This window comes from Ostrea edulis, chromosome 4, assembly GCF_947568905.1.
Source record: "Ostrea edulis chromosome 4, xbOstEdul1.1, whole genome shotgun sequence".
Taxonomy (NCBI): Eukaryota; Metazoa; Mollusca; class Bivalvia; order Ostreida; family Ostreidae; genus Ostrea; species Ostrea edulis.
Window position 1 is genome coordinate 33,025,895 of NC_079167.1, and position 27,632 is coordinate 33,053,526.

Here is a 27,632-nt window from a genome sequence, read left to right on the forward strand (position 1 = left end):
TCGATATATAAACAGTATTGTATTGCTAAAGTGTGTATGCAGTTGTAATTTGTGTAATAATTTTGCAGGAGGAAATGGAAGAGGATGTGATAGATGAACATGTAGAAGACATAGTGAATGAAGAAGAAAACGTTTGGGAAGAGGCCACCAAGCCGGAATTTAAAGACGGAAGACAACTCGTGGAGTGGCTTGAAAGAAAGCTGCCATATATGGAGGTACATCCTACCACTAGAAATGATATCTATTTCACAAGTTTCACAAATACATAGAATATCAATGGGGGTGATATTTTTCTCCAATATTAAATTGATATGCTATTAACTGGCATAAAGAATTTTAAACTTAAAATTTCAGCCATTTGCCCCTGACGATGCGGTGCACTATTACTTTAGTAGAGAGTGGAGTCGGGGTCAATTTCAACCCAGATTGGATCTCCTGGTTGTAAGTGGTGTTATCGTTATTATCAGTATTACTACATCAAAGCAGTATACACTATCACACATAGAAGTAGGCTACTGACAAACAAGTTCATGTTACAAGGGTTTCAAAAGTCTCGTTTAAAGTAAGCATTTCGCTAATTCTATGGTCGTTATAATGATCTAGTTTGCCAATACAACCTATCATTGGGTCAAATTTTGTTGGACGTGTTTCATACAGATTGTAAGGCCGTTCTTGGAACACTGATTTTGACTACGGATTACTCCGTTTACTCCTCCAAGGCACCTGATTCCACCTATGGTATATCCAGGGATCTGTGTTTGCCTAACTCTTTATTTTGTATTCCTTATATATGTGTGTCAAGAGATTGATCACTGTTCGTTATCTTCACCTTTCATATCATTGTTTTTACAATCCTACAACGGTTAGCCATATGCATTATTGAAATGTGACTACCAAGAAATAAACTGATTATGCTCGATGTGTGTTGATATTTTGTTTTGAATTCAAGGAGGCTGACATTGAAGAGGCAACTAAAGAGAATAACTTGGAAGAGACTATTAGAAATGAAGGCCTGGAAGAGACAAAAAAACAGGAAGATGTAGAAAAAACTTCTAAAGAAGAAGACATGGAAGAAAAAGGAGTGGAAGAAGCTTACAAAGAAGAAGGCATGGACGATATTAGAGGCACTGAACTAACTCCGCAGAATAGTCACGTGGAGGGAGAGAATGAGGAGGAGGTGAATTGTTATCCGTTTATCTTCAGTCTGTGGACAACAGATGCATTACATTCATGTAGCAATGTTTTAGTGTTTCTGTCTCTTTTCAGGAAAATGAAGACCTTCACCAGTACATCAGAATGATGATAAGTCCACTGGTTCTGGACGGGTTTTTATCAGAGGTAATTTGGAATGTTTGTGTAATACTTTAAAATTCCCACAAAATGTATATACATGTAGTATGAATTTTGAGTAGGCCTATAGGTACATGTATATATACGGTATCATCATTTCACGTAATATACTTGTAATACCTATTCGTTTTAAAACTTACCAAACAGAATAAAGAAGACAACAACAACACAGACATCAGTAAAGAGCTGATGAATGAGACTGGGACCTCGAACACTCTGTTGTCTGCCGAAGAAAAGGTCAATTGTGCAGAATGTTATATCTTACAACATCTAAATACACTATTTTACCTCCAAATTCTGGCGGTTATTTTGACATTTTGAAAATAGACATTTCTTTTTTCGTTTCCAGCAAAACAGTTCCATGATTCATAAACCATGGTCTAAGCCCAACCCATTAAATTATAAGAAAGTGAGTATCTTGTTTAATTTCATGTAATATATGTACGTCTACAGCTGTACATGAAATGTGTGTGAAATGAATCAAACGATAAACTTGTATAACCTTGAACAAAGGAAACTATTTTAAAAAGAGAATATTGGATACTTTTGACATTAGATATCAATTTATTATCAATCACTCATCATTTCAGGAGAATGAAAAGGAAAAGAAGAATGATGAGAAGAAAGCAAAGAAAGAGAGAAGAACCAAGACCTTTTTCTTTTCTCGATTGTTCCGAAGATGTAGAGGGATTCTATAACAGTTAAATGAATTTTGTTGATTGATTACTGTTTGAGGTTCTCATTGGAAAGGATATTTATGAAATGTAAATATAATTCCCCTGCCAGTCTTTTAAGTGTGTGTGTGTGTTGTAAAAATTATATGAATGTGAAAGTTAATAAAAATATCTTTTAAAAATAATATATGGTCGTTATTGTGTTTTAGTTTGCCAATGCAACCTATTGCTGAAGACCTGTTTCATACCGATTGTTAGGCCGTTCTTGGCACACTGATTTTGACTATGGATTACTCTGCTTACCTCTGATCCCACCTCTAGTATGTCAAGGGGTCCGTGTATGCCCAACTCTAAATTATTTTGTAGTCCTTAGAGAAGTTATGAGATTGATCACTGTTCGTTATCTTCACCTTTCATTGACAGGAGGTTGTGACACCACCTAGTGTTTCGCCTTATCTGATTTGCTCTTCAATCTTCCGACCACCTCGGCCTTTTTCTTAGAAATGAAGCAAATTATACGAATGAGCTATATAAAATTTGTCAAAGGCGCATCGTTTTAAAAACGAAAATGACTATTAGAAATATCGACTCAGATTATTTCATGGTAAAAAAAAACTACTTTTGATACATAACTATAGAATTCATTATTTGAAGATGATAATCAATCAAAATAAATTCAGCTGAAATACTTATAATATGAAGTATATGCTAGAAAGATGACGCAAGTGAAAGCCAATCAGATAACCCGACACGCAAAATGATGTCACGACCTCAATGGACGCAAAAGCTCGTGTACAATGAAATGAATGGCAGAATATCAGTGGCGGTTTTAAGGGGGCTACAGCTGGCGTGCACCCCCTAACATTTTCAAATTTTATGTAAATTGCTGCATCCAACCCCCGGGGGCCATGATTTGAACAAACTTGAATCTGTACTATATCAGGAAGCTTTCATATAAATCTCAGCTTTTCTGGCTCAGTGGTTCTTGAGAAGATGGGGCACAAGGGGGGATCAAAGTTCTGCATACAAATATATAGGAAAAATCTTCTCAACAAGAACCACTGAGCCAGAAAAGCTGATATTTACATGAAAGCTTTCTGACATAGTGCAGATTTAAGTTTGTTCAAATCATGCCTTCGGGGGTAGGATGGGGCCACAAGGGGGATCAAAGTTTTAAAAATCTTCTCAAGAACCAATGAGCCAAAGAAGTTGACATTTACATGAAAGCTTTCTGACATTGTGCAGATTCAAGTTTGTAAAAATCATGGCCTCCAGAGGTACACATGTAGGTTGGGGCCACAATAGGGACTAAAGTTTTACATGCAAATATATATGTGGAAAGTCTTCAGATATGGGCCAAGGTGACTCAGGTGAGTGATGTGGCCCATGGGCCTCTTGTTAATCTTTTGGGGTTAGGTTGGGGCCACAATACAGAGTAAAAAAATTTCATGGGAATAACGTTTGATAAAAAAAATATTTAAAATCCCAACAGCTGAACAATGGCAAGGCCAAATTGACTCAGGTGAGTGATATGACCCATGGGCCTCTTGTTAGTATTGCAAGTCATCATTTTTTACCAAATGATATTGTATGCTACAAACATTGGGAACTGAAAAGGTACAAAACTTGAGTTGCAATTTCCAAAACCCTTTTTGACAATTTTCTGCATCCACCACTGCATATGGACCTTATCGTACGTCCACCAATACCTAGCTGACCAGGCCAATATGGTCACAAGTAGAATGAAGTGCAAAGTGTAGACCATAGGGAACATGCACACCAAATTTGATAAGTTATTCCCTCAAGATTATCCATGGGAGTACGACCTTTAAAAAGAACAGGCATCTTCCTCTCATCGTGGTGTTCGTGTGCAACAGGTTAGTTTGTCCTAGCCTTATCACTATACCTTTTACTTTTTCCACAAAGTGCTGATGGACAGAGAGACTCGCTACACCATAACACACCTGATTATTGAATGTTTGTGCAAAGTTTGATTACCTTGCCCTAGTTTCCATCTTACTTACCTAGAAAAACAATAGATCTCTTTCTCTAACCTTGATTACTCTTCATTCTTTATCAGTACTGTTTCCATCTTTGTGTAGTAAAGACTACATGAACCATAGCTATCGACCTGGGTAGCTCAGATCTGGCCGAGCCACAAATTTTCTCTTTTCCTATACCGGTATATTACATTTTGGGTCATTGACCACTCCTGGGCTATACCATAATTTGGCCCATCTATCATACTAGTGTAGCAGTTGAGCAGAGTTTGATCGTCGGTGGTCAGATAGCTCAGTTGGGAGAGCACCTGACTGGAGATTCAGGGAGCCTGGGTTCGAATCCTGGTCTGGTCCATTGCATTTTCTCTCTTCCAGTTACACTGGTAATGATAGGTGTGCAACTCTATGCAATAATATAAGAGGAACAATATACTAGCAGTTTTATTCACTTTCGTAAATCCATGTACATCAATCAACAACGGACAAATGGCTGGAACAGAGCATTAAAAAAAAATAACTACAGCAGGAAACGGATAAAACAGTAGCAGATCAGATATCACAGTTTAATGTAGACTACGTAACCACAGGAAATAAACAGGGTCACTAAACACGGCAAAAGGTCAAGGCCAATACCTAGCACGACCTGCTCTACACATTTTTTGTACTACCATTTATTGTTATTGTTTAAAACTCGCAACCCCCCCCCCCTCCCTTCACTAAATGTGTTCGTGTCAGCTCATGCTATTTTCCCCCAAACAACAGATACTGTTATACATACATGTACCAGTACAGGAAGCAATCTTCCTTTTGAAATGACCTTGATAGGAGGTTGAGATGACCTTGATAAGAGAGTGAAGTCAGGCCAACATATAGTCGACTCCACTTATATTGAATTCCTTATATTGAACTATCTGTGATATTGAAGTAAAAATAAATCTCCAGTAATATCATTTAAACATGGTTCAAATTCAGTTATTCTGAAGTTTGGATATAATGAACAATTCAGGTTGGTTCCCTGAATTTCATCATATCCGGAGTAGACTGTACATGTACACTGCAACAGGAAATCATACAGTTTAATTACCCCTGTAATACAATCAGAGTAAAAATGACAATGTTGAACACTGAAGTTCATATTCGACATTACTTGATACTTTAGGGTACTGTGACCTCACGTTACCGTGAGAGCTGCCGAGAACAAAAAACAGTGAAATCGACCTCCAGAACGACAGGAAGTGTTTACAAACATGACAATCTTTCACACCCACAAGAAACAGTTATAGCACCTATTATGCAGTGTTGTTCTGAAATAAACGCAAATGAATTTCTCAACGATATGAATCATTCGAGATTCTGGATTAATTTGTAAATTTTTAAACAAAATTTGAATTTCTTCACTTCGAAAACCATCAAGAGTTAACTATATAGTTGGTAAGAACTTGCATGTCACAAAATACCACGAATATATCTAAATTACTTTTATATGGAGTATATGAATAACTTATGTAGAAATCTAAGGAGTAATAATAATTTTTAAAAAAATCAATATTTCATCTAAATGAAAAGTAAGAAAACCAAATACAGGAATCTCAGTGTACCCTGAATAGAAGATAACGATATCTATATGCAGCCATGAAGAATTTATCACAAGTCTAATGGAACAACCTATATCACATAACAATAATTTATATCAACAAATGCCCAATTATTATACAGCATCCACCTTCTTTTTGGAGCTGAATGGCTCGTTTGTCGCCAGTTTCCTCTGTTTACGTGGCCAAGTGAATGTGTCATATCCTCCAGAACTCACTTTTAACGCCTCCGTTGATGCTTTGACTACAGAGGGGGGTGGGGGATTTTCTTTTGAGAATGCCGGATGTCGAATGCTGGCCACATGAAGATCTTTAACTGGGGCATTCTGAGAGGGAAAGCTGTCCAACGAGTCAGCTAGTTCATCATCATTGAAACTCATGTTGGAAAATCCAGATTCCACGTAATCCTTCGGACTTTTTCTGCCTCTGGATTTGGATTTGGAGAGTTCACTTTCGAATTCCTCATCAGATGTATCGTTCTTGTTGATGAGATGGTCACCAGGTTGAGAACTATGAGAGGAAAACAGTTCCTCATTCCTCTCGAAAGTCAGCTCCTCCAACTGCTGATAAAGTTTCTCTCCAGAGCTTCTGGAGGGAAGTGCTCTCATTGGTTTCGGGGGCGAGACCATTGATCCAATGGAATGGGATTTGGGTATGCTATCTTTAGACAGGTTAGATCTTTTAGAGATTTCTTGCACTGGTTTTGCTGGCTCTGTAGGGGGTATCTCCATGTCCATGATGTTAATGGACTCTTTTGTTGTTTTATTCTTCTTTGACTTTGCCTTGAATGGAACAGATTGGAATGGGTCGTCTGCTGTTAGTGTTTGATACTGTACAGAAGAATTTCGTTTGACACTGGAATGACTGGATTTAGAGTACATGGGATCTGCTACAAACAAAATGTCGTGAGAGAACTTCTCTTCCACAGGAGACATTCCCACAGACGCTGAACCCGATACAACACGCGAGTTTGATTTTCTTGGAAGAGTTGCATAAGGAATGCTTGCAGTCAAATCACTTTTCACTTCCGCTTTAGTCTTGTCTTCATTCAAATGCACTAAGGGACTCAACCCTCCTCCCATGGAATGGTGTGTCTTTGACTTTGGTACAATATTAGGACGAAACGGGGCTTTAGCAAACGGATCGATTTCATTGGGGGAGGATTTTGTGGACAATGTACTATTTGTGGAAGATTTTTTCTTTGCAAACCTTTTCCTGAACGGAGCAGCAGTGAAGGGGTCGCACACATTAGAGGGAGACATGGCAGGGCTCAGTCCAACTTGAGGGGACACTGTGCTGTTGCTACTTTCTTCATGACTATCATCACTGTCGTGTTCATGAGAAAATCCAATCTCCACACTGCCATGAAAGTGAGGCGGCCTAAAGTCATCTTCAAGTTCATCATCATCCAACAGTGGTCTCACTCCATAATCATGTCCCATAATCCTATCTGTGGGCAACTGACCTTGGCCCTGGGGTGAGGTCATACTGCTTTGCATCTGTTCATTTTCTGTGTTCCATTCCCCCTCCTTGCGCTTGGAAGTCATCGGAACAGGACGACTTCCATATTCATCATCCAGCTCCTGATAGCTGAAATCTTTTTTCATATTTTGGACTTGGTTGATTGGATGATCGTCCTCGGCGTAGGAGGAACTCGATTCATGCTCCTTGTGTTTTGATTCAGCAGGTTCTCTAGCGACAGTTGTCCTCTCATCCTTATCCTCATCAGTGTCAACAAATTTCTGGTACCGAGAGCCCAGGCTGAGTGCCGCCTTCACCAATGTGGTAGGAAAGAACTGATTGGTTGACGTGTCGGCCTGGTCCTTCTCATCTCCTCTTTGTTGATAATCGTCTTCATCTATGAAAAATATAACTAATGGTAAGTCTCAGCTTCTAAAATCTTAGCACTACCTCATATGAAACATCGTGTCTTATCTTAAATAAGATTCCTTTTAACTGATACAAGTAAATATTTCAATCTGAAGAAATAATCTAAAAAGATCTCCATTTTAATGTAATATTTTCCTCATGCTAGTTATTGTGTCAGCATGCACCATACCTTGTGTAGAGATATATTTTAGTTCTTCTGATACTACATGTATATCCTGCTCACATCTGTGACCCAGTTCTAAACTATCCATACCACACACCCAAAATCTTGTGTAAACTTCCATACAATCATAAACTCGTGACAATACTACCAGTCTGTCTGTCAGTGTTCAATTGTTTTAACGTTGCTATCAAAAAATTTACTCTCACATAAATTAAATTTCTGGAAAATAATCCTTTCCATGCTGCTGTTTCAGCAGAGGTGCCACAAATGCCTTGGTATTGGGGGAGGGAGGGGGGGGGGGGGGGGATCAAAGATCCATGCAGGACAAATGTCATATAATTAATGAAACTAGTCAAAGGACTTAATCCATGGTTAGTTACACATGATTCATCTTCCAAGTCAAAGAATTCTGAAGCAAATCATAATAGTTCTGTCTCTCATTCGGCTATGAATAATGAAAGTACCCAGTGATGTCACTGTGACCTAAAAACAATTTAGGTACCAACACCATACAAATATATATTAGAAAAACCCAGTCAACCACCACATCCCGTCAGCAGTTTTGAAATCAAAAGGAAAAAGTTCTAATTTTGATCCTCATTTATTGTAAACATTCTTAATAATAAAACATGGTTATTTCAGTTCAATGACAAAATATTCTCTTGCACATATCCATTGCACTGACCAGCTAGTACAAATTTCATTGCCATTCACCTTGTTTCAAAACTGCTGACATAACTAATTTTGGTCCAAAATTTCATTTTAACAACTATCAACTTCAGTAAGCTTTTGAAACCAGATTACTCAACATATAACCAATTTTGAAACAAGGTCGTTGTACAGATTATGCAATAGTTATAATTTTTCTAAAACTGATTAAAATGTGATCTCTTTTCTTCTTCTCCTATAGTATAAACAGCAATAAAAATTACTTCCAGTTCACACAAATCATAAAATGCCACATCAAAATTATCATCTGGTTTCAAGGCTTTAAAACTTCTAACATGCCACTATTCATCAAAAAATGTACAGCGTCACAAGTTAAAATCCAAATTTCCAAACAAACCGCAAGCATATTAAAATGTCAACCACACACATACACATGCTTGACTAGATTTGTCATAATTTATGTTGTCATTATGAAAGAACAAAAAAATATCACTCATTCATTCCATAAATAAGTTGATATTGTGTCAAAAATGAAAGTGTTGAACAAGAGAAAAGAGAAAAATGTGAACAATCTATCATGTCAAATAATGTTTAGATTACAGCACTTTTATGTGACAAACAAAAACAACAAACCAATGCTGTATGATTTCAGTACATACAATTTCCTTTAAGTACTTGTCTATGATCATGCTCATGTGTTGTAGATGATCAATGGATGAGACAGGCATTGATGGGACTCACGTATCACAAAATAAAACTTTCTCCTCACTATGGCAAGCTATCTGACAAATTATCACAAAAAACAAACTTCTTCAGCATAGAAGTTTTAACAAACACACATGGTGACACATCCATGTCAAAATAATGCTTTGCTATGTAAAGCCTTCCCATCAGCCCTTATCATAACCTGATGAAATTATATTTAAAATAAAACTAACAGAGACAATAAACACTGCTAATGGAAAATCCGCCCACTACATTGCCTATCCTCTTTCATGACTATCTAACCTCTTCCAGAATCTGTCCAAATACATGTATACATGTAACAGCACATATATCACCGCTTATTGCTACAATGACTAGATATTTACTCTTTACATATCATTTCCCCCACAATCAAAAATATGCATTCATGGTATTACCTTTCCAAATTTTTTTTTTATTTTCTTGCAAAATATGAATAAACATAAGATTTTACTGTGTACAATGGAAAAATATACTCCGAAACACCAGTGTCTTTGGTCTGTGACTTGAAAACATAACCCTGTTTAACCCTCCTCCACAAGAGGAGCACAACACACGCCCTGCGGTCGCCAAGACGGTAGGGAATACCTCCGCTTGTGTCTGTGTTCTGGAATTATTTAAAAACAGGAACAAAATATTAGGGGCAGCCAGCCCGTTAGAAGAAAACAGGTCCCACCCTCATTTCCTCCTATAACTAACAAATATAAAGGACCCATGAAAAAAAAAAGTCCTAACATGCCAACAGAAGAGATTTTGGTGGTCTGAGCTGATTGGCTCTGGTGCATGCTGGGAGTCCTATATGTGACCTTTACCTCCGTAACCTGACCGGGAGCTGTTGGAACTTCTATGTGGATCACTATCAGAACTGCTGCCATGCCTTACGTTTCCTGCAGTACAAAATGGATCTCAGCCAAAATCATGCAATGCATGCAAATCAACAGAAAGAGATGCTCTAATCGCATTCCATTATACTCTAGTAGTAAATGCAAAAAAGTAAAAGAGTTTAAGAGACAGAGAAAATAGAGAATATTCAACACGCAAGGGTCATACATGTCTATCTAGAAATGTAAATGATAAAACTCAAAATGCAGATAATTACAATAATGATTATAATTAATTAATGAAGATAAAGTCATAACATGGATCTGTACCAGATACAGTAAACTCGGATTTTCTTACTGTGATGCCATCCACAAATATTCACTACTAGCATGTTAAATTTTCCTATAAATTTCAGGTTACAGGGTTTTGATGTACATTAATCATTGTGAAGCATACATTGGTGGAACAAACCACTACCACTCATCATATCTAACTACTGGGTACTAAGAATTCACTACTGCTAACAATATTGGTAATAGTCATGCAAATAAAAACAAAATACCACAAAGTGTTGTGTATTGTACACATTTTCATCAACAGTGTGCTTCTGAGGTGTGGACTACACAGTACAGGTGTATAGGTCATATTTGTGTACACATTCATTATTGCTAATATATTTTTTGTTTTCTTTAAATAAAATAATCCATATACTGTTTATGAATCAAATTTTGTAGATATTCATTGATTTTTCTCTGAGTATTGTATCTGAACAAATTTTTCTTTCAGTTATTAAACTAACCCTCCTTATAAAGTTACTGATCTCCCATTGTCCTCTGTATGACCTTGATGACATCAAACTTTAAAATTTTAAATTCATATAAACTTGATTTGTGCATGTGATTTTGTATATTGTCTAAACTATTTTCAACTTCAAATCAATCAATAGGCATTTAAGACATAATTGACCTCTTTGTCATAAGAACAATTTTTTTTTTATGAATTATACAAGTGTGTGTTGAAGATGCACACATTACACTAAACAATGCAGTATCTTATTACAATACATAGGAGTTACTGCATCTCAGATGGAGCTAATCAACTCATTTATAATGAAGATCTATCAGTTTAGTATTGCTAATTTTGTTTAGGTTCAAAGAATGATAAAAAAAAATTATGCATGATAGGAACTATTTCCAGCCCCCTGAACTTATCATTTAAGACTTAGCGTTACCCTCAATACAGTGGAAATAAATTTTCATTGTTTCCTCATTATGATGCCAGAGAAATTGCACAATTTCAAATTTGTAACAATTTACCATTAAAGTAAAAATATTGAATATTACAAAATCTGCAGAACTGTATCTCTCTGGGGAAAGAGTCAGGATTTTTTCCAGCCAGAGAGCTACGTATCTACATGAATGGGAAGCAGAGAACACGGGCGTGCTCATACATCACCCACTGATACAGTGTGTAAAATGATTATATTACAGGGATGTGACTGAATTCCTCTGAAATCAGAGGAAAACTGGTCAAAATGGGAGGAAAACACCCCCACCTTTCTAGGAAAAATATCATTTTCTGTCACTTAAGATCAAACCCAGAATGTTACATTTTTTCAAACATTGAGTAAATCGGAGGATTTTCTCTGAGAAGAGGAATAATCACACCCCTGTATTAAGGAAGCATATGAAATTGGTGATGGAGTAAAGCCTGTGTGCTCTATTACAGTATTTCTATTTTGATAAAAAAAAATTTCACTCTTGTTTGTATTTCAAAGAAATTGATAGAAATGCATCATTTTGTAAAGTCATGTCAACAATTGTAAACAGCCAAAGTAATACATCCCTACATAATTTTTATAAACATCAACTTGTTTTTGTTACTTTGAGTAAATTAAGCATTTCAATCACCTTAAATTAGTAAGGTACCACATAGTCCTTTTCAATTAATATATTTTCAGTTTTGTTGGACATGAAGAAAGACTTAACATAAACATGTAAATGACAACAGCAGGCCGAAAATTAGGCTTGTCATCCATGTTCTGTAACCGGTTCAGTAAAACATAGAAGACAACATCAAACCTACACAAGCACCATGAATACCTTCAAAAATTGAAAATAAAAAGCATTTATATTAAAGACTGGATTCAAATATATACCTGGTTTTTTAAAGGGTGCTTTTTCAAAGGGATCAGAAGAGTCTGACCCTGACATAACAAGGTCCTCTCTACTCTTGACATTTGATATACCTAGAATGAAGGAGTCAATGTTTAATTATAACACAAAATGACAAAATGCATGAAATGTGTCACTTTAATCTCAACACCAAGTTGGTCAACAAATTCACCATTCAGTTCCTGTATGAGAGTCCTTTCGAATACGGTGAGAAAAAAATTATACGAGAAAAGAATTTCAGTGAACTCCCTTCTCATTACAAATACCACCCCTTACTGCTGTTAGATCCTCTCCTCAGTTTGTCAAACTCTTTTCCAAATAGTTCCTCTTCAGTATCTCCTCCAAAATTGTCATCAAAAGGATTCCACTCTGCAATATCTGCTGATACTGCTCGTGTCATGCCCGGTGACCTGAAATACAATAAGCTAATTGTTACCAGCAAAAATGCATTGAAGTTGCTTTGCTTTTACAAAAGAAATGAATTTCAAAACCCTTATTGTGGTCTCACAACAGAAATTTCAATCTGCACAGCATGAGGCTGTTGTAACTTACTACGCAAGAGAATTTATTAAAGGAATTTGACATGGATTCTTTCATAAGTTGTACTGAATTATTTTTTAAAATCAAATTATTAACATATCAATTTTATGAGCTGCTCACTCTCCATTGTCCAAGTCATCCATCCAGTAAAATCAAATTTTAAGATATCAATTCATTACCATGGTTTAATTACAATAAATAGCAGGCATTGTCCCTGTGCGTGCCCCTTGATTTGATAATGACAGCTGGTCTGTGTTTGTGAAATGCCATGCATCACATTTATTTTTACAGACAATACAGTTAGCTTAAAAACAAACATATGCACAATGCAAATATACAATCCTTTTTAATTTGTATTGAATATCTAGTGCAATGTTGCAGTACATTGATAAAGAAATAACAGAAAAACGGATGACAGATGTACAGTACAAATCTTGTTCTTTGTGAAATTTTTGTTTCCAAAATACTGAATGCTGACTTTTATAAACACATGAAATGATAAATCAAATATCATTTCATTTAACAAAAATCAATATATGCACCCAGGGGTGCATAAGCTGAGTTGCATGGGATATATTGTAAAGTCAGGAATGATGTGGCATATTTATAATTGTGAAGAACTAATTTCAGTTTTAAACTTTTCAAGTTACTGTCCAGAAACCATATTTGTCCGAAGTTTTCAATCTATTTTTGGTCACTGTGACCTTGACCTTTGTTCACCAAAATCAATAGGGGCCTTGCTTTGCTGGTATCCAACAATATAACCCAGTTTCATTTGATTCAAATTAAAAAATTTCAAGTTATTCTCCGGAAACTAATTTTTTTTTTGGAATTCTAAATCTATTTTTGGTCACTGTGACCTTGACCTTTGACCCATTTTCTCCAAAATCAATAGGGGTCTTTCTTACCTGGTACATAACAATATCTTTAAGTATCATTTGATTCGGATTTAAACTTTCTGAGTTATCATCCGGAAACCAAATTTTTCTGAAATTTTCATTCTATTTTCGGTCACTGTGACCTTGACCTTTGACAATTTTTCTCCAAAATCAATAGGGGTCTTCCTTACCTGGTACCCAACAATATATCAAAGTTTCATTTGATTAGATTGTAAACTTTTCGAGTTATCATCCGGAAACCAATTGTTGTGACCCCATCCTGGGGGCCATGATTTTAACAAAATGAAATCTGAAATATATCAGAAAGCTTTCATGTAGATCTCAGCTTTTCTGGCTCAGTGGTTCTTGAGAAGATTTTCAAAGATTTTCCTTATATATTTGTATGAAAAACTTTGATCCCCTATTGTGGCCCCATCCAACCCCCGGGGTCCATGATTTGAACAAACTTGAATCTGCACTATGTCAGGAAGCTTTCATGTAAATTTCAGCTTTTCTGGCCCAGTGGTTCTTGAGAAGAAGATTTTTTAATGACCCTACTCTATTTTTACCTTTTCTTGATTATCTCCCCTTGGAAAGTGGCCTGGCCCTTTATTTTAACAATTTAGAATTCCCTGCACCTAAGGATGCTTTGTGCCAACTTTGGTTGAAATTGGCCCAGTGGTTTTTGAGAAGAAGTCAAAAATGTTAAAAGTTTACAGACGAATGGACAGACGGACGGATGCTGGAATACGGGTGATCAGAAAAGCTCCCTTGAGCTAAACAATACCATCAAATATTACATGTTGTGTAGCAAAAATTTTACTCCTAAGACTTCTATGACTACATACAGTAGACAGACAGCCATAACAATATGCCTATGATCTTTTGGAGGCATACTTAATGAAAATTTACCCAGACAGAGGTAGTGTTCATAACCTATAGCTACAGCTTCCTCAGACCTACATTCCTCCCACCTGTCAATCTTCACACCTACCAGAAATGTCTAGGAGACAGTGGGAGTGGTTGTAATGGCACTCCCCCAGACTTAACTTGTCAGGGAATGGTTGTGATGGTCCTGCCCCAGACTTAACTTGTCAGGGAGTGGTTGTAATGGCACTCCCCCAGACTTCACTTGTCAGGGAGCGGTTGTAATGTTTCTGCCCCAGAGTTAACTTGTTAGGGAGTGGTTGTAATGGTCTGGCCCCAGATCTAACTTGTCAGGGAGCGGTTGTAATGTTTCTGCCCCAGAGTTAACTTGTCAGGGAGTGGTTGTAATGGTCTGGCCCCAGATCTAACTTGTCAGGGAGCGGTTGTAATGTTTCTGCCCCAGACTTAACTTGTCAGGGAGTGGTTGTAATGGCACTCCCCCAGACTTAACTTGTCAGGGAACGGTTGTAATGTTTTTGCCCCAGAGTTAACTTGTCAGGGAGTGGTTGTTGTGGTCCTGCCCCAGAGTTAACTTGTCAGGGAGTGGTTGTAATGTTTCTGCCCCAGAGTTCACTTGTCAGGGAGTGGTTGTAATGTTTCTGCCCCAGACTTCACTTGTCTGGGAGCGGTTGTAATGTTTCTGCCCCAGAGTTAACTTGTCAGGGAGTGGTTGTAATGTTTCTGCCCCAGAGTTAACTTGTCAGGGAGTGGTTGTAATGTTTCTGCCCCAGAGTTAACTTGTCAGGGAGTGGTTGTAATGTTTCTGCCCCAGAGTTAACTTGTCAGGGAGTGGTTGTAATGGCACTCCCCCAGACTTAACTTGTCAGGGAGTGGTTGTAATGGTCCGGCCCCAGATTTAACTTGTCAGGGAGTGGTTGTAATATTTCTGCCCCAGAGTTAACTTGTCAGGGAGTGGTTGTAATGTTCCTGTGCCAGACTTAACTTGCCTGGAAGTGTATGGGAGTGATTGTAATGGCCCTGTTTCAAACTTACCTTGTTGGGGAGTGTATAGGAGTGGTTGAGGCAGATTTACACTTCATGTGCAGAGGAGCTGGCAAGAAATTCTTATCCGAGTGATATGCCCTGTAGAGAGAGAGAGAGAGAGCACATTTCAGGAATTTATGTCATTCACAATCACAATGTGCAAGTCACTGCAAACATGTATATCTATACTTGAAAGCATTTCTCTTATATGTTCAAAGAGAATAATAAACTGCCACCTCTCCAGTCATAAAAGAATCAATAACTACACTGTAAAAGTTAGTGTTGTCAGGAGAGAATTCAATATTGTGTACTCAGCATTGTGTGCTCAAAATGACAACTAAATGAAACACTGCAGGGCTTTTTATCCAGTGTTTAGAGATTACTACCCATTTCATATTAAAGACGAATTTTGAGAATGCAGGCATGAGCTCCCAAATAACAAATCTCACAACACATGTTTAAATGACTGATCACAGATCATTATTTATATTTTTGAATTTGATTCTATTACAAAATGACTTAAAAAGGATTTTTGTTAAAAATAAGATACAATCATATATATTAAATGGTGTCTCTTCAATTGAAATTTTTTTCACCTGTGAAATTGGAAATATTAATTTTTTGTGAAAAGGGGAAAGGTACCTTTTACCAGAATGAACCATGATAAATTCCTGCCAAGTGCTACATTATAGGGAGTCCTCATATTAGTAATTCAAGGAATTTTTTAAAAACTTTATCTCTCAGTGACTTTGACCTTGTGCTAATAACCTTCAGTACGGTTCAGTACACATAGTTAAATCTTGAGTAACCAGTGAGCTAAGAATGATCCTCATCTTTTAATTATTGTTTAATTACATTTATTGAAAGTTGTAAAAAGGTGATAGTTTGATTGAAGCATGCATGAGTTATTACAGGTATTAAAACAAGAGGCCCATGGGCCACATCGCTCACCTGAGTCACCTTGGTCCATATCAGAAGATTTTCCATATCTATTTGCATGTAAAACCATAGTCCCTATTATGGCCCCAAACCTACCCCTGGAGGCCATGGTTTTTGCAAACTTGAATCTACACTATGTCAGAAAGCTTTCATGTAAATGTGAACTTCTTTGGCCCAATGGTTCTTGAGAAGAAGATTTTTAAAGATTTTCCCTATATATTTGTATGTAAAACTTTGATCCCCTATTGTGGCCCCATCCTACCCCAGGGGGCCATGATTTTAACAAACCTGAATCTGCACTATATCAGAAAGCTTTCATATAAATCTCAGCTTTTCTGGCTAAGTGGTTCTTGAGAAGAAGATTTTAAAAGATTTTTCCTATAAATTTGTATGTAAAACTTTGATGCCCCCCTTGAGGCCCTATCCAATCCCTGGGGTCCATGATTTTAACAAACTTGAATCTGCACTATATCCAAAAAAAAAAAAAAAAAAAAAACCGAGAAAAAAAAAAAAAAAGAAACAAAAAACCCCAAAAAACTTTGACCACCTATTGTGGCCCCATCCAATCCCCGGGGGCCATGATTTTAACAATTTAGAATCTGTACTATATCAGGAAGCTTTCATATAAATCTCAGCTTTTCTGGCTCAGTGGTTCTTGGGAAGAAGATTTTTAAAGATTTTTCCTATATATTTGTATGTAAAACTTTGATCCCCTATTGTGGCCCCATCCTACCCCAGGGGGCCATGATTTTAACAAACCTGAATCTGCACTATATCAGAAAGCTTTCATATAAATCTCAGCTTTTCTGGCTCAGTGGTTCTTGAGAAGAAGATTTTTCCTATAAATTTGTATGTAAAACTTTGATGCCCCCCTTGAGGCCCCATCCAATCCCCGGGGTCCATAATTTTAACAAACTTGAATTGTATAACGAAATTGGGCTGAAAGCGTCTTGTTGATTGGACAAATTCGCTCAGGGTATACGATGAGCGCCCAATCAAATTGCCTCGTTCATTATTCATGAGAACGAGCGAGTAGGAATGAATGGACCCACGGGTGATGGAGAGAGGAACGAAGTGTAATCAGCAGTGGGTTTCCGACGATGTCTTTAATTATGCTATTTCATTACCATTTTTTTTATCAAGTCAGTCATTCAAGCCAGAGTCAAAGATCACATGCAGTCTTTTTAGGCTGACAAATCTAAATGTTTTGGATGTTTACAACAAATTTTCCACCAAAAATGCTACCATTTGCAAGGTTTTGGACTCTTTCCATCACATTTATTGTTGTGCTTGTGGCTTCACTATTATTTAAAGTGTTTCGAAAGGCAGTATTATTTCAGTTGAATTGAAATTGAGTGATGAATCCAAAGAAATGTTGTAAAGCTGTTGAATTCAAAAGAATTGTGGAAATATTTCCATGTTCAATTTCATTTAAGAAGCAATACTACACCAGAGAAATTTCATATGGATGAAAAGTGGAGGATATAGATGTACAACATTGTTTTGAAATAAAAAAAAAAACTTTCAAATTTACTTTATTTAGTCGAAAGATGTAGTTTTAGTAGCAAGAAATCTGAAAAAAATTAACCCCAGCTGGACTAAAACTCACGAGTCCAGCAGTCGACACGCTAACCTACCCAGTACTGAGCTACTCTACTTGGCAATTAAATCTAAAAGGAATAGATAAGTATTGCTGATATTTTATATTTTCATTCATATATTAAAAGGAAGTCAGCCATCAAGACAATGTAGCATACCTCCTTAAACTGCTGTAGTTGATTTGATTAGATATTTTTGTGACCAGTTAACTAACTGCAATTTATGATCAATAATACTTCGTCCCCAAAATCTTTACAAAAGAATTATTTGAAATTGTTTGTAAACTCAAGTAACTTACGTAAAATCTACGTACATATGTGATGATGTCATACATGGCGTAGCCAAACATAGTGTAATATCCAATAAATATGTAATGGGTGATATGCACTGGATAAAGGAGTAAACAAGTGGTAAATTATGACATCAAACACTGTGTTAGATTAATAAGTGGTACCATACATGGAGGAGAAATGGCTCTCATGAAAATTGTGAACAGAAGCCATGAAAATTGAGAACAGAAGCTATGAAAATTATGAACAGAAGCCATGAAAATTGAGAACAGAAGCTATGAAAATTATGAACAGAAGCCATGAAAATTGAAAACAGAAGCCATGAAAATTAAGAGGATAAATAATCTTAAATGTATTATTCAGTTTAGTGAATCTCCAAAATACAATACGAATAAGATAAGAATTGTGCAACTTACTTGAAAGCACTGCCTTTGCCTCCCATGGAGAGCTGTGTGAGGTATGCGGTGTCACTAACATTACGTTTGTGGGTTCTGTGATGTTTAGGGGAAGATGGAGGTGTGATAGAGATCAGGGGCTGTGAATCCGTCTGAAATAATCGCCATCAATCAGAAATTCACAAAGAAATAATCGCCATTAATCAGAAATTCACAAAGAAATAATCGCCATCTATCAGAAAATCACAAAGAAATAATCACCATCAATCAGAAATTCACAAAGAATTTGTCTTAAATATTAGTAAATCAGAATTTTGTTTCATTTTATTTATAGAATACTGTAGCACTGATAGTGTTATCAAAATTTAACATAAACAAGAGGCCCATGGGCCTTATTGGTCACCTGTGTATTAGTTAAAAGAATCCCTCGTCCAAGGGCTGTAAAATCTATAATACAATTTAATTTTTCTGTTCTGTATGTCTAACCTAATTTCTTCTAATATTCAGCAGCAGTATAAAACACAAATGTCCCCGAAAGTACCCATATTGATGAAAGACTTTACATAACATATTTTATATTATGACTAAATTACTATTTTGGACCAGCCTTAACCCCGGTGTTGCAAAATCCACAAATTTGATACATTCTTTCTTGCCTCTCCTTGATATTCATTTAGTTTTTATACAGTATCATTAAAATTTAAGTCCTTCAAATGATAAAGACATATAATTACTATAACCACTCTGTCCCCCCACCCCGGTACCAAAACCCCTACCCCTGGGATCACCAAATTTATATAACCACTCTGTCCCCCCACCCCGGTACCAAAACCCCTACCCCGGTACCAAAACCCCTACCCCTGGGATCACCAAATTTACAATTTTGGTAAAGGGTTACTTGTTCCCTCTAAATATCCATTTAGTATCAATAGCATCAAAGAACATGTCATTCAAATGTTCTACACATAAACACTATATGCAAAATTTGGCCCTGCCCTTCAGTCAGAACCTTTACCCTGGGGATCATGAAATTTTCAATTTTGGTTTCGGCCTTCCTGCTCTACATGACTATGCATTTAGTTTTTCTTACAAATGTGCAGCTGTAGAGAAGAAAATATTTGGAAAATTAGGCAATTTTGGCAGTTTTCACCCTGCCCCTAAGGCACAGGAATCCTGAAATTTACGATTTTCTCTCCCTTTGCCCCAAAGATGCTTTATACCAAATTTGAAAAGAAGTGGAAGGGTAGTTATCAAGAAGAAGTTAAAAATGTTCAATTGTTAACACATGATGGGTGATGCATGCAGACCAACAGTAATATGCTACCTGACCTGAGTGATTCAGGTGACCTAAAATTGGAGCATATGTACCTTTAAATAAAGGTCGTTGGTCAGTAAATCACAAAGAAAATGATGGTCACCTATTAATCATTCATAAAGAATTTGTCAGAAAGAATTGCTATCAGTAATTACAAAGAAACAACTGGAAAAAGATGTACTTACATTTTCTTTTGTATCACTTCTGGTTTTGGAATGTGGCACTGCGGGTTTTTTAAACACGTCAGTTTTACTTGAGTTATTATTCTGTACATTGGTCGAGTCCTGTAGCTGGGCATAATGCTCCGTTCTCTGGGGCTGGACCTCGGTATGCTGACTAGATGGAGGGGGATACATCTGAGAGTTATTCTGGGATTGTGTGACATGACTTTGAGGAACTGCCTGCTGGGACACACGACTCTGAGGAGGGGGTTGTGTCACGTGAGCATGGACTGGGTTCTGCTGCTGATAATACAGCTGTTGCTGTTGTTGTGCATAGTTCATTTGTTGTTGAGGGTACACAACCCCTTGTTGCTTAGGGATGTAATTATTTTGTGATATGGGACCACTTGGGGCTCTATACGGGCCAGCAGCCACATTTCCCCGATACTGATTTGGGCCAGCGGGTGGGTAGACATTCTGCTGGTGTCCGGGGAAATACTGGGCCATCTGACCTCCCGAAACATTAGAGCCTGCCTGCTGTTGGGGGGTTGGCTGTACTGGTGCAGGATTTTGATAGGACTGCTGTGATGTAGCTCCTTTCATTGGTTGGGATTCTGTAATAAAATATAAAAATGTACAGACCTAGCTTGAGTACTACCACATCAATGCAAATGTAAAAGTGAACATGTTAATACCATTTTCATCAGTTTATTAAGGAATGTATTGTTTTATGATCTTGTCACATCCAATGAAGCCTCAAAACATTCTGTTTTGGTGTTATAAGCAATATTTTGCTAATTTTGGTTTGCTTCATCATACAAGCACATGACTTTGATTTCGATCCAACTTACAATTTTCAAAAGAGCCCAAAACCAATTCTTTTGGTTTCACTATGTAATTCAAATGCTAAAGGTGAATATAACATGAAAATGTTCTGGCTGCTTATCACATTGCTGTGAGGAAATATTTGGTCTCAATAAGACAAATCACCCCCCCCCCCCCCCCCCAAAAAAAATTGTGGTTCAGTGTTCACAATTTAGTGACAAACAAGAGGTCCATGAACAACAACATTGCTCATCTGAGTGGTTGTATTTTCCCCAAAGAAAATTCTGAGACCCAATCAATCAATTGAATTGTGTCACAATATATACATTCAAACTTGTATTTAGAGACTGTCCAACGGAGAATGGAAAAAAATGTCACATATGACAGGTGGTCTCCTAATACAGGTTGCTGATTTTTCACAGTAACTAAAATACAGAAATAGATTGTACAATGGAAAAAATAACTGTACACATATTTGGGATTCATTAAGAATATCAAGTATGGTTTTAATAGTTGAAAAATAAAATAATTAATAATATACTGTAGTTAAAAATCTAAAATACCACTTGTTGTATTATAATATGCAACTTCTCAGATATCAGCTCTTCTGTGATGGAGGTACGTTCTGTATTCTGTTGAACGCTTGGGCGAGTACAAGGTGTATGCATATATTATAGACTAGCTATGTAAATAAGGATAAAAGTTATGAAAGCGTAAATTTTGTTTATATCAGCCGTTGGTATACATTAAACTGACCATATCAAGAATAATATTTGAATGAATTGGGCCATTAAATTAAATATGAAATTATTTTTTATCTCCTCTTCTCCATGAGTGATACAAAGATGGTGATCATCGATTGTTGTTTGAGCTATTTTATTATAAAATACTCATGAACTTACTAATATTGTGTGTCCCTGCAGTTTTGGTAGTTGCATGTCTAATAATTGGCCTTTAGGCAATACATGAAGACAGTGATAAGCATTTGTACCCACCGCGTATGGATGAAAGTATGTTTAGTGTCTCACTGTGCGTAAGAGTTCCACAAAGGGAAAGATCTATTGAGCAACTTGGAATTTACATATTTATTATTCATCAAAAATTACAATTAATCTGTTAAAGATTGATAAAATTTGCATGCATTTCATATCACATAAGATTTATATCTCATTTATGAAATGCATCAAAATTTTCTAAAACTGAAAAACATTTTGTTGTAAAGAGTATTTATGTAAAGTCTACTTGTAACTAAAAAGAAATGCAATGCTAATTTGGTAAGAAAGCAAGCGAAATGTTGCATCTCCTTTTGTACAATAATGCTGGAAATATGTTATTCGATTTTAAAGACATTAAATAAATCACAATATCCAGTGTGCACAGCAAATCTTTTCAAGTTTTGAACTAATGCAGGCAACTTTCTTGAACTCGGACGTGTCAAATACTCGGGGATATATCAAAGTGAGCCACTAGTCCCGGTCACGATTCTGGAAACCTTGGGGTATCTTGTACAGGAAAATCACAAATACTCCATTTAAAATTTCAGTCCCAAGCACAATATTTACCTGATTTATATTGCAATCAAGACTAATTTTCCACTCTTCTACCAGGTGGAAGATTTTATATCGGATCTACCCGCATATCTCAAAGTCTGTCAAAATTCACGCCTTCAAAAACAATGGCATTGAATCCCTGATTCCTAATTTTGTTAAATAAACAACAACTTGGGTTTTATTAATTAACCCCACATGACCCTGCATGTTCATTGCACATTTACCAAATGATAGCTTGGCTATAATAATCGATTCAGAGTGTCGACTAAACAAGATCACCACCAAAATATTACCTATGCATTTAAAAAAGCAAGTGTTTGGGGTAAAAATTCCCAGAATAGTCATGCTCGACCGAAATAGAAAGTAGGAATCGCGTTGTAATAGAAAAATGTACAATCGTTGAATAAAAGTAAAATTGCGTAAAATTACAAGAAAAGGTTGCAAAAAATCATGGCGGTTGAACAGGCGGTCGTTTAATACAGGTACAATAGATAAATTAACGTCTTGGGAGGATTTTTTTTACAGCCACATACGACAATGAGTCGCTTAATACAGTAAGTCGCTATGGCAGTTTTGACTGTACTCTATCAAAAAGTGGGCATACATTTCAGCCACGTGGAAAAGAATATTTTGGTTATCTCACCTGTTCTATGGGTGACTCTCCCCAACTCATAGTTCAAGGGACCTTAATAAAGCTTCTCAAGATCAAAAACTTCAAGAGATGGAAGTTTGAGCCACCGAAAGTTTCCTGTATTTGGTCATCTCACCTGTCGTATTCGGTTGCATGGCTGGGTTTGGGTTTGTAGGTGTGGGTCGTTTCCTTGGCACTACAGATGTTTGTATTGGTAAGTTCAGGGAGCTGGCCTGAGGGATAGCTTGACCTTTAGGTCGTGACCTTGGAGTAACAGTGGTACTCTCAATAGACTGGACAGAGACATTTCTACAAGACAAGGAATAGTTCAAATTTAAATATACCAACAAATTATAATTCTAGACAAAAGAAATTCCTTCATGTTTTGAATGATTTATTTACTTTGCAGAAGAAGTTTTGAATTGTCTGGATTCCGATTCTGTAAGAGGGGTGGGTAATTTATTCAGATCTGGCAGTGGTGCAGCCTGCAACAGAAACATGAAGGAGTCAATCTCTTATAGTTCACCTGATTCAAGGTATACAAACAAGAGTACGTAAACAAGAGTACGTAAACAAAACTACGACAATGTATGCAATAGCCTTACATTCATGTTTGGAATAGGACAATCTTTGTGGGACATGCTGAATGCCAGCCAGGACACCTGGTAAATGTCTGGGCGCTTGTCTGGGTCAACCTCCAGCATGTATGCTAGAAAACAATCAAACATACTATTTCCTGAGTAGTGTTCTGTGACAGGTGCCATTTAAGTATTTACAGCTCATAAGACAAATACCACAAATTATTTACATTTGCAGACTACTTTAAAAAAAAAAAAAAAAAATTCTAAGTTGTAACTCATATTGCATACCGATTAGACAATGTATCATCTTTGAGAACCGTGAATCATCTGGAATTGTGAAGTTTCCACTTTGGACAGCTAGCGTACTTTCACCAAATGGCAACGTGAAGAAACACAATTTGTAGAGAAGACAACCAAGAGCCTACAGAAATACAATCACGCACTTTAAGTTAAAACTCTTAACCAGGACCTCACTGTACCCAGAAGATAAGTGTATAGTCGATGATTCATCAGATTTCATAAATTTTTGCCACTCAGGTCTTTTGCAGACTGGGACATGTCCAATATCATAAGAACTTCATATTTCAACTTCATTAATTCATAAGATATATTCTTTGCTAATTGAGAAATCTTTAAAGTGAGGAAGGACAAAGAAATATTATGTTCTCAAATTTGTCAGCCATCTTTTTTCTTTCTGTTTATTTTTTGGGGGGGGGGGGGTTTAAACTTGAAGACAAGACTAGGTATACTCACCCATATATCAGCCTTTGTAGAAATTGGTTTTCCTCCGTACAAATCAACCATCTCTGGGGCTCTGTAAGAAACTGTTGTGTACCTAAAAAAATTGGTGGGAAAATATTGAAACCCTGACTCATTATCAAACTACTGGAATGTATGTGGTCTGTGGTTTTAAATGCTGACAGTGAAATGGTTATAGAGTTAGAAGAAATGAAACAAAAAGCATACATTCATTGTATAAACACTTATAAGCACTGGGACCTTACACACATTCATTGTATAAAAACTTATAAGCACTGGGACCTTACTTTCTGATTTCCTCCTCAATCTGTTGTACGTTCTGTTGACCAGGTACTAACACTTTGGCTGTAGCACTCCCAAAATCACACAGAACATATTGTCCACTGTCGGACACTAATATATTTTCCACCTAGAAAAGAGTATTATAACTTCACACCTACTTTACTAAACATGAAAAATAAATGTTTATATCTTTAAAAAAAAAAACAACAACAAAAAACCCAAAACAAAAACATTGCATCAAAGATGTGTATGGCCGAGTTGCAGTTTGGAAAATTATGCACGCTTGCATTCACGAAGTAAAAACATGCACATATTTGATATAGTTTATAAGTATGAAGTTTTGAATGGCCGCAATAGGTATTTAGCGTGATAAAGCAACATGAATCTTGAATGTCATCAGGATTTGAAGTCTGATAAACATGCACCAGCAAGTACATATATAAAAGTTAGAGGCAAGCTCAAATCTACAGTATATAGTGAAAAAGAGACCGACCTTTGACCTTTTGACTTCAAAATAAATAGGAACCTTCCTCTTTTGAATGTGATCAAAATATGCAAGTCTGACAAAGACGTACCAAGTAGTAAGAAAGTTAGAGACCAGACAAGCTCAAATCTATGGCATTTAGTGACAAAGTGACCTTGACCTTTGACCTCAAAATAAATAGGAACCTTCCTCTTTTGGATGTGATCATGTTATGTAAGTCTCACATAGATGCACCAAAAAGTATGAAAGTTAGAGATCGAACAAACTAATTGTGGACACTGCCCGCCCGCCTGGACACCCATCCTTCGCCAATTTAAAAGCCGAGATTTGCTACGCAACTCGGCTAAAAATAAAACAAATATGATATACTTTCATAATTACCATATGTACAATCAAGATAAGTTTGTCTTTATTGTCTGATAACTGTCACCCAGAATAATTATCACTTACCTTTAAATCTCAATGTGTAATTGGTGAACAGTTAGCTCTTACCTTTAAATCTCGATGTATAATTGGTGTCTGACAGTGATGTAACCTGGCTACAGCCTCACATACATCACAGAAAATTTTCAGAACCTCCTTTTCTGAAAAGCCTGAGTTGATTTTTTCATTCATTTGTTGTATCACATGATCTGTTTGCAAATACAAATATCATGAATAATAATAAAAAAAACAAACCACAATACACTTTTCAAACCTTTGAAAAGAACTACATCAGATACTACATATCAGAAATTTTACTTTATAAATATTAATATTTATACCTAAATTTAACAATGTATCAAATGGGATAATTCCTAGTTGTGGTAGTGATACACAATATGGATGAAAGTCATGTTGATGAATTCACAATGTTTTTGTTTCACTAGCAGTAACTCACCTCGACAGTATTGCATTAGTAACATCACCTCATACACTTTGTTTGGGGCCATTGAAATGCTGGAATCTACATAGCGTATTATATTCTTATGCCCAGTAAGGGTTTTCTGGAAGAAAGGAAAATGGTTCAATTTCTCACAGGCAAATCCATATATCTGTACAGCAGACAAAAATATTTCAGATGTAACCAACATTATGAACACGAAGTAAAACTCACTGCTATATGTATTTCTCGTTTGCAGACAGTCAGATCATGGTCATTGTTTACAAACAGTCTTTTGAGTGCATAGTGATTTCCATTTTGTGCTTTCACCAGGAAAACAATTGCAAAACCACCTGAAATTTACACACAAAATTTCACCAATTCCTTCAAGTATTTGTAGGCATCAAATATAAACATTACCACTTAGTGATTATGGTTGAAAGATCAAAAAGATATACAAATAAATTCTATTTGTTATAACAGTCAAATTGCCAGACCGTTTTCAAATTCACAGAATATGAGTTAAGTACGTAATAGCAACAAAACTTCTGGGGTATTACCGAGTATTTCTGACATGTCATGAGGTAGGACACGCCCCCTTTCACTTAAAAATTCGTTCATTTTAGCCATAACAATGTGCTTACCCTCCGCTATAACATCCTCTACTGTAACCGTAAACCTCCCAACTGTGAAAATCTTGCCAATATGGGGGTTTTGGGTTCCCGCTGAATCAATCTTAAATGGGAACAGTTTCTTCATGTCTATATTTTGGTCATCTCATATTCAGATTAGATTGTACCTCTGAATCGCAATGTATGACGTCAATAGTTAAATCTTGAAATACAAAAAATCACCATCAGTTACGACAATTTTTCAACACTCTCACACGTATTCATATGGTATTTTGATGATTCACATTGTCACCCCTTCACACCTGCCACCAAAATATGGTGGAATTCTCGTTGTTAGTTTAAGTCACGTGATTTAACGATCAATTGCTTTTCAATAAAGACCCCATATCCAACAAATAAATTATATTATCAATTCTTACGTTGTAGGCATTTATGTTTGTATACAATTCTGTTTATACTTCATGCATAAACTCCATAATCGTCCTTTCTTTAATGACCGCTCACTTCGAACTCTCACGAGATTTTGTATCGAACATCATGGCGGACAAAGCGGGAGATGGGCCATCCGAAACCCAAATTGAGCAGGGAAACGTGCAAATCAGGTTGATTGATAATTGATAAATGATATTTTTCATAATCAATACTATCTTTCGCCAAATTGTATTACTTTTTGGTATGATAAGAGCTTTGAATTCCAACATATCGTGTATAAATTGCATTGTTTACGTTTTCGATGTACTTTCAGTTTTTACTTTCACTTTATATTTTAATGAAATTATTTAGTAAAAAGCAATCATATGGTAGTTTTGATTCGTCATTAATATTGTCATATTGCAAGTTTTAATGACGCTATGCACTGTAAGTTAGGAACAGCATGTTTAACCTATAAATCTACTGAATATAATATGCCGTTTCATACA

At 36.4% G+C, this 27,632-nt stretch overlaps 2 protein-coding genes across 4 annotated transcripts in view; one reads left to right on the forward strand and one right to left on the reverse strand.

Moving 5' to 3' along the window:
* Window positions 1–4,450: 4,450 nt before the first annotated feature.
* On the reverse strand, window positions 4,451–27,234 carry LOC125672049 (AP2-associated protein kinase 1-like). Of its 3 annotated transcripts, XM_048908116.2 has the most exons (18): window positions 27,132–27,234; window positions 26,725–26,914; window positions 26,315–26,433; window positions 26,099–26,204; window positions 25,711–25,850; window positions 24,740–24,861; window positions 24,447–24,528; window positions 23,982–24,114; window positions 23,718–23,821; window positions 23,515–23,597; window positions 23,249–23,421; window positions 20,131–20,720; window positions 18,652–18,782; window positions 15,417–15,506; window positions 12,355–12,488; window positions 12,063–12,152; window positions 9,895–9,969; window positions 4,451–7,474 (listed from the first exon to the last, which is right to left on the reverse strand). In XM_048908116.2, exons 2-18 carry the CDS (start codon window positions 26,837–26,839, stop codon window positions 5,733–5,735), a joined length of 4,029 nt encoding a protein of 1,342 aa, XP_048764073.2. In that variant the 5' UTR covers window positions 26,840–26,914; window positions 27,132–27,234; the 3' UTR covers window positions 4,451–5,732. The 3 variants fall into 3 exon arrangements, with proteins under 3 accessions (XP_048764073.2, XP_048764074.2, XP_056018389.1); XM_048908117.2 differs by lacking the exon at window positions 9,895–9,969; XM_056162414.1 differs by having other exon boundaries at window positions 26,725–27,234.
* Window positions 27,181–27,632, forward strand: part of LOC125672053 (set1/Ash2 histone methyltransferase complex subunit ASH2-like) — a 39,466-nt gene continuing 39,014 nt past the window's right edge. Inside the window, exon 1 of the mRNA XM_048908123.2 lies at window positions 27,181–27,314. Within this exon, the coding sequence (XP_048764080.1) occupies window positions 27,205–27,314 (110 nt within the window). The 5' untranslated portion in view covers window positions 27,181–27,204. The remainder of the gene's footprint in view (window positions 27,315–27,632) is intronic.

What these genes read in the sequence shown, in the direction of transcription:
- LOC125672049 (XM_048908116.2), bottom strand. Translation starts at nt 26,839, where the DNA reads ATGAAGAAACTGTTCCCATTTAAGATTGATTCAGCGGGAACCCAAAAC. An exon ending in CATGCAACCGAATACGACAG is followed by an intron (nt 20,721 to 23,248) that starts GTGAGATGACCA and finishes ATTTTATTACAG; the next exon opens with AATCCCAACCAATGAAAGGA. An exon ending in GGCAAAGGCAGTGCTTTCAA is followed by an intron (nt 15,507 to 18,651) that starts GTAAGTTGCACA and finishes CTCTCTCTACAG; the next exon opens with GGCATATCACTCGGATAAGA.